We start from the raw sequence: 14602 nt of genomic DNA, 5'->3' as shown, positions 1-14602 counted from the left end.
CAGGCTCTGACAGACAGTTGCTTTAGAAATTATTCTACAGATTCTGACCCAGCTTTTTTACCGTCAAGTGTAAAGTTAACAAACCTCCCAGAGAATGAGGGGAAAACACCATTGGGAGTAGTCCACTGAAAGGAAGTAGGAGGAAGGGAGAGGAGAAGAGGAAGAGGCAGAAAATGGGAGGACGAAATTTAAGGCTGCTATCTTCCAGAGAAACAAGGGAGCTTTGCAAAGCTTCTGATTAATTAGCAAAAAAATAATTAAATAGAGAATGAGGGATCATGCACAAAATGAAAGCTTAATCCCTTTTTATATCATGGGGAAAATAATGAATACGTTAAACATGTGGGGCCTGATTTTCCTTTCACTTTCACATGGAATCACAATGAGTAAACTCTTGGTTTATACTGGTGAAAGAGAACAGAATCAAATCTATAATTAGAAAATGCTGCCTTTTGACCAACCAAATGCTTGTAGACATGTATTAAAACTATACACAGTGTAAGTCAGAAAATGATGTGAAGCAAAAATAAATGTGGGATAGTTGTAGCTTAATTTACAGGAGTTTGCCACAGGAGGGCAGTGCAGGTGCTCTTTTTCCAGAGAAAATTTTGTAAGAGAGAGCTTAGGGCTGGTTTCTGCCCTGATTTAAAGCCCACACAATCTCAGTGAACCCAGTGGGCTGTAAGTCAGGACAGAATTTGGTCTTTAGCACTCAATCCTGCAAATACACACGAGTACTTTCTTGCATAAGTGTTTTCAGGGTCAAGCCCTTAGTTAGGGGAAGAGCCTGGGAAAACAGGAATTTATAATCTGTCAGATCCGCTGAGAAAAATAAAACATGTTAATTGTTAACTGTGAAAATGATTTGGTCTGTGGTTTTGATGTAAGTAAATGGGTGAGAGTAGGGCCATTCTTTTTCTAAAAGACCTCACATGTTAAAAGATCATTGACAATGATCTTATAAATGCAAAGGGCTAGATCCTCATTTATGGCTGAGGAGCACTTGATGCAGCTGGGCATTAAGGTTCCAAGGTATCCTTTGTACTCACCTGATTCTAGGACTCCTGTATGTGTCAGTCTTGTTCCCTGGCCCAGCCATGCATCAGTATCAGCTGCCAATGGCCCCAGTGGCTGTTAAAAGAGCTGGGGATTGCTTAGGCACTGGGAAGCTATGCTATTGTCCTCCAGCCACATCCTCCACATTGTCAGCCATGGTGTGCAAGGTGTAGGAGCTACAGTGTCTCTACATTGCTCAAGAATCCACTTGCACGGGGAGATCATCTGGGAGCTGGATCCACCAGATTCAGTGTCACTTTGTGCCAGTGCAGCAGGGCAGTGCAGCTGGGCCCAGGACCCTATGCAGGATCACTGTGGAGGCCCATTCCTGCAGTCTTTACTCATTCCATACTTAGGCAAAACCCTCATTGATATCAATAATTGGGCCATTGTTGCCCTACAACAGTAATGTAATGCATTTGCCTTATGTCTAATCCTTTCGTTAATATTATTTATTTTTAGATGGAACGATAGCCAAGGCAGCCAAACCATGACATTAAGTCAGCTGGAATCCCTCTTAAAGGAAAAGGTAATGTAGGGGTGGATATTCACAGCAACTGATTGCTAAAATGGTTATTTACTTTATAAGTTAAGTTCTGGCACTTCATAAATGGTACTGGTACTCTTAGTTCTAGATGTTGCTTGCTTGAATAAAAGGCCAGATTCATTTAAGGGGCTTGATTCTTCACTTTAGTGCATCTTGGGTAATCAGTTAAATTTGTGCAAATTTGGTAAAAAAAAAAAATGCTACCAAGTCAGAACAACAGCATTTTAGGCCCTTCACTTTGCATGAAAGTAAACAGCAACACAAGGAGCAGGCTGTGGAGAATCCAGCCTAAGATCTCTGACACCATGTTGTATGGATAAAACTCTAGAACCTTCTTCTGATGATTCAGGTAATAATGAAATGGCTGAGTGTAAAATAGATTTTTCTCTGATGGAGTAAAAAATATCCAGCATCAATGTAGTAATCTTTTATTATACTTGGACATCAGTTAAACCAACCAGAGATCATAGCAAATATTTGCCATGGTGCAGAGCTCACCAGAAGAATGTTCTGTGCCTTCTGGAGCATCATGTGTCATGTCCCACCACACCCCAAGATTTTCATGTGAGGCAAAAAAGCATCCTAGGACATAACCTCATGCAAATTCTGCTCTCTACACTGTTTGACACAGGCTTGGCACATATATTGGGAGGAGACAATAAAATCCTTCCTATTTTACAGCTTCTATTGCAACCTCAAGGCTGCAGTAGCATCCTCAGCCCCTCTTATATGGTGGACATCTGAATATATCTTTTCTCTAGTCTGAGTAAAATATTAACATATCGCAGAGCTGTTAGGACAGATTGTACCCAAGACAATCTTTCCTCACTGCAGAAAAACCTATCAATCATAGATGAATATAGTTATTATTAATGTCATAGCTTTTATTCATTTGGCTGTATGCAACTAACTGGAGAGTAACATTTACATTTTCATGTTGAGTATGTCATATCACAAAAGAAACAGCTTAGATATCTTCTTATTACAAAATTTATTAATTGAAAATATCCCCCAAAGTCCTAATTAGAGTTCTGGTACACTTAATTTCCCAGGTTCTGTGTTATTTTTTAAGGACATTCTGAAACAGCGGTGATATATATATTCAAGTACATTAATAGAAAAGGCTATCAACTTAAAAGTAAGGTTACTGCTATATACATATATTCCAGAAAAATTTTAGTTAAAAACCCCAAGCATTTCAAACTATGGAAATTAACCAGCGAAATAAATACATGTTCAGATATACTTCATTCATACAATCTCTTAAATAAATGTTCACCTGTAAAATGGCACATTGATTATTCCCAAACCAAACTTTACTCTGCTCCTCCAAAATGCCCTTCTTCCATCTAACAGGGACATGTTTGTGTTAATTACTGCAATGGTGTGGGAAATTGTGCACACACATTTCTAAAAATTGGCTCTTTAATGCCATTTTTTTCTTTATCTGTAAAATAGAGGATAATAATTCTCACCTCATGAGGGTTAAACTCATTCATGCTTGGAAAACACTTTGAGATACTCAGATGGAAGATTCTATAGAAGTGCAGAGTATTGTTATAATGAAATACATGCAGTTACAGTGCAAGAGGATGGACTACATGACCCACTTGATGTCCCATCTAGTCCAAGTGATTTTTTGACATAACAGTCACCACTTTTATTTGCCATAAGTAAGCCTTGCCACTTTCATAATAATTCTTAAATATTTAGAAATGCAAAAAAAAGCTAGGAAAAGATTTGGAATATTTCATATGCAAGATCAAAGCTATGAAGCTAGATCTGAACATGGGATTCTTTTCTTTCTAACCACTTGCAATAACAGTTTTCCAGTAGGCCACTATCAGAAGAGTTAGTGAAGACTTGACCATGGGAGGGAAGTAATACCATATGGGGAGAATGGCCATTACATTCTGGACTTTTTGTGGCACATCCTAAATACAGTACTCAGCACAAGAAGCTGGCCAGATGCTAAGCAGATGTATATAAAGATGAAGAAAATGAATCATCTCCATCTACTTAGCGAGTGGCTTAAGAGCTAGTCTGAAGAAGTTAAGACAGCCCAGTGGCTGGAGTAGCCTGTGCAGTCCTTTCTGCGCTCCCCTCATTGTGGGAAGGGGAAGACTAGAGGGTTTGTATAGTAGCAGATCTTCTGGTCCTTCCCCTCCCTTGCCGACTCCATGCACTGTCTGCATACTACTGCACTGGATGCTCACCCCCTGTACCCAAATCCTGAGAATACAGAGGGTCAAAGCACTGCACAATGGAAGTTCACTGGGTTTGCTGCTCAGAGAGCCTCCATAGCCTCAGAGTCAGGGGCAGGATTTTCTCCTTGATTACTTATCCAAAAGCACAAAAAAGCAAGGAAGAAAATATTGATTCAAACAGTGAAGTGTCTCCAAACATTAAAAAAAAAAGTTAGATTCAGGTAAGACTGGCCACCTGAAACAGCTTTCAACAAAAGCAGCAAAAATATTTACTTGAGGAGCAGCAAAGAAGAAAAAGAAGAGAACCAACCACTAGAAAAAGCAAATTTATAAGAAGGCTTGTGAGGGTACAATGATGGTTCCATAATGCACTTATGCACCAGGGTTTACATTTAGACATTGCACTATGGAGATGTTTGTGCATAAGTATTCATACTAACTAATCCTTAGTTTTGGACCTAAACTGCTAGTGTCTCTAAAAGTAAGCAACATACTGAGCCTGATTTACACTAAGCCGCCTTTACACTCCAGTGAAGTGTGGTGGTGTAAAGAGGCCTTAAAGTGCGCATAAATATATTACACCAATTTTAAGGTTCCTCTGAATTGCTAGAATGTGTAAAGGACCTTAATGTAAATGAGAATTAGGCCCAGTATCTCTTCCTCACTCCCCACTTCCCTACTTCCCTTCCCCCCCTAAATTTTTGATTTTATGTTTATGAGGCTCTGAAAATAGTCTAATTCTTTTCTATCTGGTTTGGCCTATCTCTACCAGCTGGTAAATAGGAAATGTTCACCGTAGGAAGCCAATACTCTGCAGAGTGTAAACAGATGGAATCAATATAAAGTGACAAGTTAGACTGTGCTACTGAGAATACAGAGCCAAAACTAAGAGCATAACAGTCACGATACTTATTTTGTTCCAATTCATTTGGTACTGAATAGCACTTCATATATGCACAGCTGTGTCCTTCCGTTTTTTACTTTCTTTCTTCTGGTTTGATGATACCAATTTCAAAGAAAAACTTTAATTAAAGATTTTACAAAAATGGCCCAAAGTAGAATATAGGGAAAATGAGCATTGATGTGTTTATTGCATGAGGAATATTTTTTCATGCATTTATTTAAAAAAAAAGTGTGCATGAAATGTGCTGGATTGATAGCCTTGCAGGCTGAAGTTTTTTGTTTGTCTGCAGCACAGGCACCAGATTGAGCTCTGGGTATGAAAGCTTGCTCACCCTGCCCTTCCTATACCCTTGATACCCTGCTCTGGAGAGGCTACCCTCTAGGGATGAGAAGGTGGTTCATTCTCCAAGCCCATTCCAGGGTAGAATGTGAGAATTTCTGCATGTGTGTGCAGGCTGAGGGAAAGAGGATGCCAGGAGCCAGGATTGCTTCAGTCCAGCAATGGTAGCCTCCCCAGAAGGGCTGTGGAAATGGAAAGGTTATGGTCTTCTTCCCTTTCTTGCCCTGTACAGACCAGCAGACTTTGCCTTGTGTGGAGGAAAGCACATCTTGCACCCTGTAAAAGTGTGATGCACAAGCTGTGCTTCTCTGGGAACTGCTGCAGAGGCAGTGTGCTTCCAAGTTATCCCAGCTGCAGACTGTGACTTATAGGCACAACTGACTTCTCTTTCTTTTGCCACCAAGAATGACAATGTGATGGTGGGATTTTTGATGCGTTTTCACTAAAGTGAGAGAGGAAGAACGTTCTGCTGGTTTGAATAGTGGGCTGGCAGTCAGGAGATCTGGATTTAAATCCCAGTCCTGCCATCGACTCATTCCTCAGCGTATAGTTTTGTAGAATGAACAGTTGCCATGCTTAAATTTTTGCCATTTTTACTTCAGATAAATAGTTCAGTACTTGCAGCACTCCCTATATTACTAGGGTGTCTGCTATAAAGAGGAGCAGCAAGTGTTAGTTTACACTTGCAGAATTTCCTTCAGATTCTCTTACAAATGGGGAGCAGCTTTTGCTACCTGCAGAAGCCGGGGGTGTCAGACTCCTCCCTCCCTATATCCGCCAAGCTATGCAGGGGAATCTCAACACATCTGCACATAGGTCTCTTGCCTCCCCACTCCATCATTTTGCCTCGCTTGAACAACATGATTCCTCTATGAATTGTGCTATAAGTGGCTCACTTGTCCTGTGGATTCCCCTGAAACCCCTTTCAGGGTTGTTTCACACCAACTGGGGGGAAGGCCATGTAAGCTAGTATAGAGAGAATCAGAGGGTTTGGGGTGGGGAGAATGTAGTGATGCAGTGCAGACCAGCGAACCCTCTCCACCTTCCCCTGCTTGCCCTGTCAAACATTCAGATGTGAAACTTTGTGTTCTCTATGCAGAGAGATATTCCACAGAATAAGGGAGCAGGAAGGAGATTATTATGCAGGTAGTACCCCACAACGCACACCTTCCGCGAAGACGCCGAGTCACCCATCTCCGGCATCAGCTTCTGCCCGGCACCACTCGCTCTCGCCTCGGAGCAAGAAGCGCAAGCCTCCTGCGGCCGCTATATCCACACCGCAGTCAGAGCGCTTAGCCAAACCGGACTGCCCGGCACTACCATCTGCTGCGGCACCGACGGCCGCCGCACCGTTGATTCCGACCTCGGAAGAGCCGTCGAGTCCGGTGCCTACCAGCTCCCCGGCGCGTGCCGCGGTCAAGCTCATCGTGCCCTCCACTCCGGAGGCGTTCTCCGCAGCACGAGACCTGATCGCCCTAATGGAGCCTGAGCTGCCTCGACCCCCGGCACTGCCGGTGCGGGTCCCCCAGTCTATAGGCAAGCCGGCCCTTCTATGAGCTTGTTCGCCCGGCACCATGGGACTTTGTCGTTCTAGGTCCCGATCCAGGACCCCATCCAGGTCCCACAGACGCTCACGGTCTCGCCATCGATCCCGGTCCCGCGGCCGCTCGCAGTCCCGGTACCGTTCCCCATCAAGATACTGGTCGTACTCGCAGTACCACTCAAGATCCCCGTCACCGACCAGGCATTACTGGCACCGCTCCAGATCTCGGCACCACTTGCAGCACCATACTTCCCGCAGCCAATCTCGGCACGGCGACTCTCGGCGCCGGTTGACCTCCCGGCACCGCGCTGGTTGTAGGTCCCGGTCGCGCTCTCGGCACCGTCAGGACTCCCGGTGCCGCTCCCCGGCACCGCATAGGGACGGTTCCAGTGGCTGCAGAGACCTTCATCACACGGTCTCCGCCCCTCCATAGCCATCTCGTCAGCCGTCGATCTCCTCTCATGCCGAGACGGCATCATACAGGAGAGTTGGACAACCAGCAAGGTCCTCATCAGTGGCCCTTTTGGACCCCATGGGCTTATCACCAGAGCCAGGTGGCCACCATCCGCACCGCACTCCGTCCCTCCGAACATCGGGCACCGGAGTCCACGGTGAGCAGACCCCCTCCAGCGGGGACCGAGCAATCCCTGCCCAGGGCATGGAACAGCAAGAGCAACCCAGGACGTCCCGCAAGACCAGGAGTCTCTCCAAGACCCTTTGGTCCCTGGGTCTCTTCCTCCTCTTCCCGGATGAGGCAGTGCGGGGACGGCAACATCTGGACGCCCCAATCGACCTTAGGTCTCACCAGGACCTCCTCCGCCACGTGGCTCTCAACATAAACTTACCCGTGGAGGAGGTTCCTGAAGTGGATGACCCAGTAGTCAGCATTCTTTCGACAGAGGCCCCAACAGGGTGGCGCTCCTCTTTATCCGCTCCATACAGGCTCGGGCAGATACAATCTGGCAAACCCGGCATCATTACCACCTACAGCCAAAGAGGTTGAGCGCAAATATATGGTCCCATCGAAAGGTTATGAATACCTTTATGTACACCCTCCTCCCTGCTCGTTGGTGGTCCAATCCGTCAACGAACGGAACGCCATGGCCAACAAGCTCCTGCGCCAAATCGAGGAGGCCAGGTGCATGGATTTGTTGGGCAGGAATATCTACTTTACGGAGGCCTCCAGCTTAGAGTGGCGATCAGCAAGCCTCCTGAGTAGATACAATTTTAACACCTGGGAGGCAGTAGGCAAATTCGTAGAGCTTGTCCCACAGGACTCCCCAAGAGTTCTCAGCTCTCCTGGGGAAGGGAAAAAGGGTGCAAGGACCTCCTCCAGGCCTCACTGGACGCTGCTGACTCGGCCGCTAGAACTCTTGCCTCTGGGGTCGCTATGAGGCACATATCGTGGCTGCAAGCGTCAGGTCTACCACCGGAGCTGCAGTATACGATACAGGACCTACCCTTTGATGGTCAGGGTCTGTTCTCCAGAAGACACACCTCGTCTCCAAAGTCTGAAGGACAATCGCGTGATCATGCGTTCGCTGGGAATGCACACACCACAGACTCAGAGATGGTCCTTCCGACCCCAACCCCAGCGACCCTACCCCCACCTCGACCGAGACAGGACTTCTCCAGGAGGAGAGGCCGGACCTCTCATAGACGCCAGTCTGGCCCTCAAGGGGGTAACAACTCCGGTCCCACCAAACCACCAGCGGACGAAGGAAAACTTTTGAAGGTGCGCCCGAGAACACTGTACCAATTCTCCCAGGATCCCATTCAGTTCGCCAACCGCCTCGCTGCATTCTTCCCTGCGTGGTCCCACGTAACATTGGACCGCTGGGTCCTCAGCATGGTGGAAATGTGGCTACCGTCTTCAGTTTGTTTCGACCCCGCCTTCCCACCCTCTCTCTTCGTCCCTTTTCAGGGACCCCTCTCACGAGCAACTCCTCTGCAGGAAGTTTCGAGGCTCCTTGCGTTGGGAGCCATAGAGGAGGTTCCAGAGCTATTAAGGGCAGAGGATTCTATTCCAGATACTTCCTAATCCCCAAGGCGAAAGGGGGTCTCCGGCCCATCCTGGACCTGCGAGCTCTGAACAAGTTCATCAAGAAGCTCAAGTTCCGCATGGTGTCCCTGGGGAACATCATTCCTTCCCTGGATCCAGGAGATGGTACGCTGCTCTTCGACATGAGGGACGCATATTTCCATATCGCAATTTACCCACCGCACAGAAGGTTTCTTCGCTTCGTGGTAAATCGTCATCACTACCAATTTGCGGTCCTTTTCTTCGGCCTCTCCTCGGCCCCTTGGGTATTTACCAAGTGTATGGCGGTAGTCGCCGCCCACCTCCGTCGTCGTCAATTCATGTTTTCCATATCTCGACGACTGGCTGATTCGAGGGACTTCCGAGGCTCAGTTACCGCTCAAAAATATCATCAAAGACCTGTTCTCACGTCTAGGTCTGATCATCAGTCTAGACAAATCCATTCTACTTCCTACCAGAGGATAGATTCATAGGGGCAATGCTGGACTCCACTCTTGCAACAGCCAGCTTGCCCCCATAGAGGTTCCAATCTATAGTCCCCCTCATTCAGGGACTACGAGCCTTCCAACAACCTCTGTCCGCATCACCCTCACTCGTCACATGTCTGTGTGCACTTCGTGACGAAGCACGCAAGACTACGCATGCGCCCTCTTCAGACCTGGCTTGCCTCGGTTCACCGTCCACGCAGGATGCCCTAGACATGATATCACGATCCGTCACACGTGCTGGGCTCCCTCAACTGGTGGCTGACTCCCTCCCTTGGGTGTGCCGGTCAACTGTTCCATCCGCCTCAGCCCTCGGTGTCTCTAACAACAGACGCTTCCTCTCTGGGGTGGGGCGCATACCTGGGGCATCTTCGCACCCAAGGCCTTTGGTCCTTGCAGGAACTGAAGCTCCATATCAATGTCCGTGAACTGAGAGCAGTCCGACTGGCCGTGCAAGCCTTCCGTCCACATCTGCAGGGCCGTTGTGTTGCGATTTTCACGGACAACACAACGGCCATTGTATACATAAACAAGCAAGGAGGGACACGATCTTCTCCCTTTGCCAAGAAGCGATGCGGCTGTGGGACTTTTGAATGCCCATTGATAGACGTGGTAGCTTCCTTTCTCCGGGGGTCCGGAACACTCTCGCAGACCACCTGAGCCAGTCCTTCCTGGCCCACGAGTGGTCCATCCGTCGGACATCCTGCTTTCTGTTTTCTGGAAGTGGGGCTTTCCCCAGATAGACCTCTTTGCCTCCAGGAGAACAGGAAGTGCCAGGTGTTCTGCTCCCTACAGGGTCGCTCCCCGGGCTCTCTTTCGGACGCGTTCCTCATTCCCTGGAAAGGGGTCTACTCTTGCCTTCCACCTTTCTTTAGTCCACAGAGTCCTGCTCAAGCTCCGCAGGGACAGGACAGGCTGATCCTAATCGCTCCAGCATGGCGAGGCAGCACTGCACCCTGCTGCTCGACCTGTCCTAGCGTCTCGATACCACTACCACTCTGCCCGGATCTTATAACGCAGGACTTTGGCAGGCTTCACACCCGGACCTTCAGTCCCTGCACCTAAACAGTGGCTACTGTCTGGTTAAACCAATCTGAGGCGCGCTGCTCCAGCCAGGTCCAACAGGTCCTCTTGGGCAGCAGGAAACCTTCCACACGGGCGACATATCTCGCCAAGTGGAAGCGGTTCTCTCATTGGTGTACACAGCGTTCCCTTGTTCCTGAAGCCGTTTTTGGTTCCTGTGGTCTTGGACTATTATTGTACCTCAAGAGCAAGGCCTAGCACTCCCTCAATAAGGATGCATCTAGCCGCAATCTCCACCTTCCATCCCGGAGAGTCGGGCAGTTCACCTTTTCTCACCGGAATATTCAAGATTCCTTAAGGATTGGAGAGACTCTACCCCCCGGTTAAGCCTCCTTCCCCTTCCTGGGATCTCAACCTTGTGCTGTCTAGGCTCACAGCCCCCCCCTTCGAGCAATTAGCCACTTGCTCGTTGCTCTACCTGTCCTGGAAGACGGCCTTCTGGTCGCTATCCACTCCGCCAGACGGGTTTCTGAGCTCCGTGCTTTGGTGGTAGACCCCCATACATATCTTCACAAGATAAGGTGCAGGTACGACCACACACGGCTTTCCTCCCCAGGGTGGTCTCTGCCTTCCATATTAACCAAGACATTTTTCTATGGTCTTCTTCCGAAGCCGCATGCATCGCACAGGGACCACAGCTACACCCCTGGATGTCCGCCGGGCCCTCACCTTTTACATCCAGAGGACTAAATCCTTCAGACGCTCCCAGCTATTTATAGCAGTGGCGGAGCGTATGAAAGGTATGCCTATTTCTTCCCAGAGGTCTCCATCATGGGTGATGTCCTGTATCCGGACGTGCTATGACTTGGCCCACGTCCCATTGGCCACCTCACTGCCCACTCTACTCGGCTCAAGCCTCGTCCACCACTTTCCTGGCCCACGTTCCCATCCAGGAGATATGCTGGGCAGCTACCTGGTCGTCCGTGCATACCTTTACATCTCACTACGCACTGGTTGAGCAATCGAGAGACGATACCGCCTTTGCTCAGCGATCTTACATTCTGCACTCTCGCTCCGCCCCACCGCCTAGATAAGGCTTGGGAATCACCTACTGGAATGGATATGAGCAAGCACTCGAAGAGAAAAGACCGTTACTCACCTTTGTAACTGTTGTTCTTCGAGATGTGTTGCTCATGTCCTTCCACACCCGCCCCCTCCCCACTGTCGGAGTAGCCGGCAGAAGGAACTGAGGAGCGGCGGGCGGCAGGGGTATATATCCGGCGCCATAGCGGCGCCACTCCAGGGGGCGCCCTGCCGGCCCACCGAGTGTTGCTAGGGTAAAAGTCTCCGACGAATGTGCACGCGGCGCGCACACACCTACTGGAATGGATATGAGCAACACATCTCGAAGAACAACAGTTACAAAGGAGAGTAACTGTCTTTTGCGTGGGTAGCCTCGTATTTGGAGGTAGAGTACTTCAGTCTTTGAAGGGTAATCTGTGGTGTGCATAAAAACTGTATTTAGAACTCCCTGTGTCTGGTGCTGGATGTGATTTGCACTGAATTTTCTTTACATGTCAAAGTGTAAGAAAATACTTTAAACACCTATTTTTTTTGATCCTGAGGGATCCCCCAGTGCTACACAAACTACCTTCTTGTAACACTGCTGAAATGCAGTTACTTCTGAGATGGAATGTAGTAGCCAACTGGCACACAACAGTAGTAAGAGAGGACAATATGGCCAGAAACCAAGACAAGGTCCTACTGTAATGAAAAGTGTGATTGACTCATTCATGACTATTGAGAGCAAACAGGACAATCTTTTCTAATGTTGAAACAGCTGATGATGTTCAATGATCAGCTGAAATATCTTCATGTAGTTTTGACAGGATCCCTGGGGAACAGCCTGGAACTGGGGTACTGTTATGCCCCCTTATCTCTCCAGCCTAGGGTCTCTCTCACAGTGCTTTGCTAGTGACAACAGCACCTGGGGGGTTTGCTGTTTATCACTCAGTACAACAGCCCCACATCCAGCTAAATTGCACGAGTGCTCCCGGAGCCACTCACGAATCACACAGAGAAAGGCACCAGCAAATCTCCCAAGCCCCCAGCCTTGCACCACAGAACTGTACTATGTTGCCCTGGTCAGAAGTCTGACCTGTATAAATTCATTCCCAGTCTGCCCCTCCCTTGATGTGGAGAGGATACAGACTAGCCTTTGTAATTTGAGCTGAGATTTCCCAAGCACTTCATCTAAAACACACTGTTTTAGCTAAAATATAAAACAGGTTTATTAACTACAGAAAGATCGATTTTAAGTGATTATAAGGGGTAAGCACAAGAAGTCAGAGATAGTCACGAAAGAAAATAAAAAGTAAGCATGCAGTCTAAATCCTAGACTTTATTAGACCAGGGTTTTTCAAACTGGGGATTGGGACCCCTTAGGGGGTTGCAAGGTTATTACATGGGAGGTTGCAATCTGTCAGCCTCCTCCCAAAGCCCGCTTTGCCTCCAGCATTTATAATACAATTTATAAGGGGGGGTCACACTCAGAGGCTTGCTATGTGAAAGGGGCACCAGTACAAAAGTTTGAGAACCACTGTATTAGACTGAACAATATTTGGATCAAGCAGTTTTTCTCACCCCGCTGGATATTGCAGGTAGGTTACAGTCCTTAATAGACAGGCTCTCCCTTTAAGTCTGGGAACAGTCTCCTCAGTTCAGTTATTTGTTTTCCCTGCATTCTTGTTGCTTCCAGTGTAGGTGGGGAGGAGAAAGGTGCCCTCATGATACCACTGACCCTTATTTTATACTCTTAATCCATGTCCCTGGAAAGAAACTAGTCCAGGCATGCCTGGCGGGGCTTGCTAAATCACAGGGTTGAGCAATCCCCATTGTGTGGTGTTTCTCTTACGGAATTGCAAATCTCTTGTGTACAACTCCCCTGCTGATTAATGGTTGTTTAATGTCAGCCTGGGTGTGGATCACCACCTTTGTTGTCACTGGAGAACTAACAATGGACGACTCCCAAATTTACAACATATTTCAATAACAACCATACAGCAAAATCTCATCACTTCATAAACACTAATGATGTACGTATTTTGACAGAACAACGGGTTTCAGCAGATCATGACCTTTAAAATGATACCTCACAAGGCATACATGGTACAAAACATATCATGACAGTAGTGAATATGGGGTTTCCAGGGTGCTGCTTTGAACTGCACGGTACTCAATTTGACTTATAAGGATGAAAATTTGAGTTCGGCCTTCTAGTAAATGAATCTCTGATTCGGGGGGGAATTGAAGTATTTAAAGCTTGATTCTTTGACCATACAGTGATCCTCTTTAACAAAATCTGATTACCAAAAGATATCAAATGTTAATAAATAGTCTTTCTCATGAAAACGTTGAGGTTGTGTGAGACTAGATGTGTGGAAATGTTTTCCCATTCCAGTGAAACTGGGAAATTTCTGCCTTTTTGCCAGTCCTGTTGATATTAGAACTTTATTGTGTTGTCTTAACCGTTCATAGTAGCAAAAGGCAAAACCAGCTTTCCCTCCTCCTTGTCCGCATCCAAAACAAAAAAAAATTGCCTCCTTCTGTCATCCTGGTCTGTGCACACCTGCCAAGGAACAGTCATAACCTGACTGTATGCCTCAATTCTGCTTACTTTGGACTAGATTGTGGGCCTTTTACTTACATTAGTGGGCAGGTATAACCATAGATTGTGCCATTGCAGTCAGATAAGCTATGCATGGGATTAACTGCTCAGCAGTGGGAATAAGGAGTTCACAATGGCAAAACTCCTATTGACTTTAATGGGAGCAGGATTTCACCCAAGGTTTGGCTACTTTACACTCTTGCTAGCACTGTATAGCCTACAGGAGTCTATTTTGGCTCATGGACCTTCATCAGAACAGGCAGTTTAGTTCCAGTTGTAGAAGACAGCCCGCTGCGCCCAGACATCGTCGTCACGGACGAGGAGCGGAAAAAGATCATCCTCATCGACGTGACCATCCCGTTCGAGAACAGGACCCCAGCGTTCCGCGAAGCCCGAGCCCGCAAACTCGAGAAATACGCCCCTATGACACCCTGCGAGCGAAGGGCTACGAGGTTACACCGACGCTCTGTAATCGTCGGGGCGCTGGGACCTGTGAGACCCCTGTGGAAACGAACGTTGCTCAGGGCCTGTGGGGTGGGCCGTCGCTATGGCGCGGATCCATGCAGACGCCTGAGGTCTCGGACCTATCATCGGTGGTCATAGAGACAATTTACATCGAACAGCATCACCTAGGCCACCGCCAAACCTAGGAGTGAGCCGATGTGGCTCCACGCACCCACGTCGTGGGGGAGGCGGGAAACCCTTACTTACCCCCCTACCAAACCATATCCCCTGAGTCCTGAAATTACCAATGCTGATTCCACCACGTGAGGGTCACCCCTGTTTATCC

At 47.7% G+C, this 14602-nt stretch overlaps 1 protein-coding gene across 1 annotated transcript in view; it reads left to right on the top strand.

Annotated features, from left to right (window-relative positions):
- EFCAB6 (EF-hand calcium binding domain 6) overlaps positions 1 to 14602 on the top strand; it is a 173909-nt gene that overhangs the window by 42243 nt on the left and 117064 nt on the right. Inside the window, exon 6 of the mRNA XM_075070341.1 lies at positions 1519 to 1585. Coding sequence (XP_074926442.1) covers positions 1519 to 1585 — 67 coding nt within the window. The remainder of the gene's footprint in view (positions 1 to 1518; positions 1586 to 14602) is intronic.

This window comes from Chelonoidis abingdonii, chromosome 1 (genome assembly GCF_003597395.2).
Source record: "Chelonoidis abingdonii isolate Lonesome George chromosome 1, CheloAbing_2.0, whole genome shotgun sequence".
NCBI lineage: Eukaryota > Metazoa > Chordata > Testudines > Testudinidae > Chelonoidis > Chelonoidis abingdonii.
Note: the sequence above shows the minus strand (reverse complement) of the source record. Positions and strands in the feature narration are given on the sequence as shown.